The sequence below is a fragment of the Ipomoea triloba genome, chromosome 4 (assembly GCF_003576645.1).
Source record: "Ipomoea triloba cultivar NCNSP0323 chromosome 4, ASM357664v1".
NCBI classification, from domain to species: domain Eukaryota; kingdom Viridiplantae; phylum Streptophyta; class Magnoliopsida; order Solanales; family Convolvulaceae; genus Ipomoea; species Ipomoea triloba.
Window position 1 is genome coordinate 11,248,610 of NC_044919.1, and position 5,932 is coordinate 11,254,541.

Consider the following 5,932-nt stretch of genomic DNA (forward strand, 5'->3'; position numbering starts at 1 on the left):
TATTTGAGGTTAGGGCATGTCGTTTCCACAATTCATAGGGAGTTTTGTCAAACTCTATATGGGGCCAATACTTTATTAAGTATGTGGTTCGCTGTTAAGACAGCTTCCCCCCACAAAGAGCCTGGTGCACCGGAACTGATCAACATGGTATTAATCATTACTTTGAGAGTTCTATTTTAATTTTCATCTCAATTATGCCATTTTTTTGGGGGAAGTATAGTGAGCAATTACCTCATGAATAATACCAGGTGGCTAAGACTGAAACCTTTACCATACCCAACCCCTAAGACTCCAAACCCTTTACAATATGTATTGAATACCATATCTTGTACATGAATTATTGCATGTTAATTGTTACTTCAGAGTTAAAGCACCATCAAATCAATCGAAAAAGTTGTTTACTTCGATCTTGTAACAGGAAGGCCACATGCCAAGTATACATGTGCATTGTGCACCCAATTCAATGATTAAGGGAGTTGGGTGCTAAAATAAACATTTATTATTGGCAACAGTACAGTACACAAGATGGTCAGGCTACTTTGGCATAAAACCGTACCAAAGCTAAAGCATTATTAGTACTTAGAAGACCAACTTAATATTTCGATAATAGCTTGTTAGCAGAAGATGAGATCACGTCAATGGCGCAACCAAGAGGCCAAGCTGCTTCAACCATATAGTTTTTATACTCAACTTCCTTCATCAAAGTAATCTCCTTGTAAGGGTGTAGGCCTGCAGATTTCAACAAGTATTTTAACTTTTTAATTTAAAATAAAGATTCATAATTAATAATGAAATTATTAATTCTTAATACGAATAGAATTTGTTAAGAAGGATATAATAATCATGAAGTTACCAAGTCCATCCACGAGCAATGTGTATTGGTACACCAAATCCATGCATAAGTATGGATAATCTTTTTCCACTGCATTAGGAAATGTAGACTTCACATCTTCAAATTTAGTTTCACAAGCTAACTTTGCTGCCACTAGGTACGATCTTGGCTTAACAATTTTAGATGCCTTTTCTTGATCAATAATACCGACCTACACGGTTTTAAAGAAATATATTAGTTGTTAGAAAATTCATATAACACTCAGATGATCGAGTTTTAAGATGTTCCAGGGGTGGAGGTTAGTGAATGGCCAAATCCAACATCAAGTTGCTAGAAGGATATGATTATTGTTGGTGAGACCTGAAGAGGCAAGTCTGTCAACACCCTACCTCTTGAAAATGTGGCTGTATGAAAAAATAAAGTTGCATCTGACCTAGTGGTAAGCCCTTAATCCTAACATAGGGCATACCCAGTACCTATATTTATCTTATTTATTTAAAGTATTTGAAATTATCAATTAATACCATTCCGAAAATACTTACATCAGCGGCTATATCATAGAAAAATGAGGAAATGTAGACGTTCTCCATTCCAGCCCCTTCTCCACCACTCCACACCCCATTGAATGTGCAATTCTTATACTTACAGGGTGCCCTGAAATCAACCACTTTTCTGACTAATTTCCTGCAATTCTTCAAGCTTGCACCATTTGGTGGAGCTGTAACTTTGTACGACACACCATTGTATGTGTAGTAACCTACACAAAATTTGTTGCATAATTGGATTGCCATTAGTTTCATTCTTTTGCCTTTTTTCTTTATATGTAAAGTGGGTGATAGTAAATTTTGTATGAGAACTTAACAAGAACTAAAGAGGATCAACTTGGGGGTGACCCCAGTCCAGGTGGTAAGAGTGATCTACCTACAGTTGAGAAGTTGTAGATTTGATCCTCAAACTCCTGGGTTTGAACCAACCAGCTATGGGTAACCTAGGCTGGTTTACAAATTCAATTCAATTCAATTTTAAGGATGGATGAAAGTATGGCATAGAAATGTTTGTCTTAATGTTCTATATATTTTGTATGACGCTATTTCATACTCCTCAACTCCAAATAATGATCATTCAATGTAACTTTAATAAAAAAAAAAACATTTCTTTATAAATATTCATTAAATTTAGAGAGCTTACCATCATAACCTTCTAAAACACAAGGATTGGTAGAGTTTCCTGAAGCCTTGAACATCTCAGCTCGGCTTGCTAATTGTCCGTAGTTCAAATAACTATACACAATGGTTAAAAAGCAATAATGTAAGGAAACACGACTACGAGGAGCGAGAAATTCTATTGGATTATAACATTAATTAAAACTGCACTATTTAGAAAAATTACTAGATACATATATGTGTGTATATATGTATAATCTAGAAATAATATTATAGCAAAAGTTTTAGGAACAGAATATATATAAACCTGTGAACATAGAGATAGTATTGGGCTCCCAAAATATATTTTTCTTGAACATAAGGCTCTTCTCCATCTTGAGGTGTGGGTGCATTTGCAAAAGTGTCACCTGAGATAGCATATGACACTTGCACTGATCCACCACCAAGGTCAATTGTTGCTATGGTGTTTTGGTACCCTTTGCCAAAATTTCCTAACAAATAATTCATAGCAACCTGCATATATATTGGAATAGATTATGATATCGACGTCTTAATATTTTCTTAACATTGCTATTACTGATATATACTCCGTATTATTTATTTATTTACCCAAAAGTAAGTGCCTTCTTGAGTTCCTTCAAGAATTGAAACCCATTCTGCCTTGTACTTGAAATTGCTTTCATTCTTGAACATATCTCTCACCTGTAATAACAAATTATGGTAATTATCAAGTCAATTTTTTTTTTAATAATTCCTAATGTCATTAGGCTTGGGACTTTTAACTGTAGATATTATTGAAATAAGTTTATCAGGATTTTATATAATTTTTTGAAGTTAGTTTTCTTTTTGACCTCCTTCCTTTAATTTGTATACACACAAAATATTTACCGTACCGCTTGCAAAATTTTATCAGATGCATCTCCGTCTAGCATCCTAAGCCCTGCAGTTGCCTGTGTTGCCAACAATTTATATGTTTAGGTATATATATATATATATTCTTTTTGATATTTATTACGGCATATATAATTAAAATTAGTAACAATTAAATTGTTAAATGAATTTAATTTGTTAACTGATCTGACCCCAAGCTCAAGTGGTGTATCAGGTTGCAACTCAGTTGGTACAACTCCTTCTGCTTCTAGAAGGAGTGGCTCAAGGGACTTAGCAGCTGCTTCTGGATCATCTGCGTATGAACTCAACCCTGGGGTTGTCTGCAAAACGTACAACGTAACGTTAGATGAATTGAAGGCTACAATAATATTAACATATATATCACTACAAGAAAAATCATGAATCGCTACGGAAACATCATGACGGGACGTAATTCGTTGTCGATTCGCAACGGTTTTTGCGACGGAACGTGTTCAGTCACAATTTTGCGTCGGAAATGGTGACAGAATTCAATTCTGTAGCCATTTTTTGCGAAAAGTGGGAAAAAATCTGAGAAATTTTGGCGCCCACATTTTAGTGATAAATTGTGCAACGGAATTAAGTTTTGTCACCACAATGGCGACGGAAAAGGCAACGACCGATGATTTCGTCGTAGTTTTGCGACAGAATTGGCAACGAGAATAAATTCCATTGCGATATTTGACGCAAAGTTGAAAATATTCCCACGTAATCTTTGCACCAAAGAATTGACGAAGGAAGCTGGCGATAGAAATTGCGATGACTATTTTATCCGTCGCGAAAATATTTAAATTTTGAAATAAAGTTTACTTTTGCTACAGAATGGGACGACAGAATCAATTTCGTCGCCAATATATTGACAAGTTAGCAACAGAATATGCGATGTCGTACATGTTTGTTGCTCCATGGCGATGGAATCGTCAATGGAAATTAATTGTGTTGCGATGTTTGACGCAAAGACAGATTTGACGTTTGAGGTTGACGATAAAACTTGCGACGATCGTTCTTTCCGTCATTAAAATATTTAATATTTTAAGTAAAGTTCATTTTCGCTACAGAATGAGAATGAGACAACGAAATTGATTTCGTCGCCAATATGTTAAAACATTGGCAACAGAAAATGCGACGTCCCACATTTTCGTCACACTACAACGATGGAATTAGTAATGGAAATTAATTATGTTGCAATGTTTGGCGCAAATATAGATGTGACGTTTGAGGTTTGCGACGGAATATTTTTTTCACGCAAATGGCGACAGAAAGAAACATTTCCGTTGCCAAAACTGCGACGAATTCGTGATGGAATGATTCCTGTTGCCTAGTTTGCGACGGAATATTCTGTCACCATTTTTCGTTGCCACCGCTTGCAACGGATTATTTCGTCACGAATTAAAATACGACAAGCCTTGACACTACGGAATGGATTCCGTTATAACAATGTAAAATTCCGTCGCAACGCAATTTGCGACGGAATTTCACATTTTCACGACAAAAAAATTTCGTCGCGAATCGCGATTTTTTTGGTAGTGTATATAATACAAATATATATCTAACTTCAATTCCAACTATAAGCATGTGTGTGCATCAAGGTGACGAGTATTTTTTTAAAGAATGAAATATTGGAAATCTGACACACCCACGCACATATTAATTAATTGCATATGGTACGGTTGATTTTCTTAAATTCCTTTCACCAATAATTTAAGCATGTAGAAATTTAATTATGTAGTGACACATTTCTTGAATAAACTTGAAAAAAAAAAGGATTTGGGCTTAGTAATTTCTAGGCTCAAACTAGGACTGCTCTATGTCAAGCTTGTCCTAGTCCGTCCATTTGATGGCTCGATGCCCAAGTCTAGAATCGACTTAAGCTCGGGATGAGATCGATCTAGGTTAAAAAAAAAACAGTTAATTGCTAGTACAAAATTTGAATGTTATTTTAAAACTAGGATCCACAGTGCAAGATAAATTTTAGTCCATATTATAGTTTGCCTCTTTTCTTTGCCCAAACCGAATCATAAAGATATGTATGCATTATATTAAATATGGCAGAGTATAGTAAGAAACCAGTGCCATTAAATTACACACATTATATTTTTCCTGTTTAGAAGTGAAAAGCGTGAAGGCTGAAGGAATTAAATAAATAAAATCATAGATCATAAATGAACAAAGAAGAGAGAAAAAAAAATATAGTAAAAAACCGTCATACATACCTTGAGGAAAAATTCAACCCCATCGCCGATAGGGAGAAGATCTAAACTTTCATCAAAATGGAAGACATGAACTCTGCTGCCAGTGCTTCCGGCGTCAAATATAACGGCGTAGCTACCGGTTTCGTGGCTCAATAGCACACGCCGAAGATGAGGCCTTGAGAAACAAGCAAGGGGGAAGAAGAGTAGTAGTGCTAATGATATGAAGAGAAGATGATGACTAGTGTGTTTCATCCTCCTTGCACTCTCCCTACAATAATTAATCAAATCATCATTAGAATATACAATTTCTAAAACACCTTTATCTTGAAATGACCATGACTAGTTAAAATTTGATAGTTAAAGGACAATTGAACAGTAACAATTTAAAAACCGAAGGACCACGAGAAGTCAATTTGAAAGTTTAAGACGAAACGTGACAAAATCATTATATTCAGAGGACCTTAGATGATATTAAATAATAATAATAATAATAAAAAGATGCTCTCCCTAGCAATTGCCACACACGCGTTTTGTAAATTTACATTAAGAACAAATACATTATAAAAAGAAAATTTTAAGATATATGCATATGTAAATGAAAATGCATATTTATGACGATAAGTCTAACCATCACTAACAATGATCTATAAACTTCATCACTAATAATAAAGATTTAGTGATGCGTTATAGTTATAGTAACCAACTATATAGTGACAACTATAACTTTGTAGTGCAAATGTAGTTTGAGAAGGGAGGGAGAGAGAGAAAAGTTTACCTAGTGTATAAATGTAGTGTTATGCTTCTAAAGATAAGAAAAGAGATGCTGAGAAATTGGA

The 5,932-nt window shown here is 34.8% G+C and overlaps 1 protein-coding gene across 1 annotated transcript; it reads right to left on the reverse strand.

Moving 5' to 3' along the window:
- Positions 1-381: 381 nt before the first annotated feature.
- Positions 382-5,932, reverse strand: LOC116017280 (apyrase-like). Its single transcript, XM_031257831.1, has 10 exons — positions 5,872-5,932; positions 5,118-5,364; positions 3,078-3,206; positions 2,889-2,945; positions 2,605-2,697; positions 2,303-2,508; positions 2,021-2,112; positions 1,375-1,589; positions 854-1,043; positions 382-729 (listed from the first exon to the last, which is right to left on the reverse strand). The coding sequence occupies exons 2-10, from the start codon at positions 5,346-5,348 to the stop codon at positions 593-595; spliced, it is 1,350 nt and encodes a 449-aa protein (XP_031113691.1). The 5' UTR covers positions 5,349-5,364; positions 5,872-5,932; the 3' UTR covers positions 382-592.

Coding starts and splice junctions, on each gene's coding strand:
- LOC116017280 (XM_031257831.1), bottom strand. CDS start 5,348: ATGAAACACACTAGTCATCATCTTCTCTTCATATCATTAGCACTACTA. Junction 2,113..2,302: donor TACTATCTCTATGTTCACAG/GTTTATATATAT, acceptor CATTGTGTATAG/TTATTTGAACTACGGACAAT. Junction 1,044..1,374: donor TCTATGATATAGCCGCTGAT/GTAAGTATTTTC, acceptor AAAACCGTGTAG/GTCGGTATTATTGATCAAGA.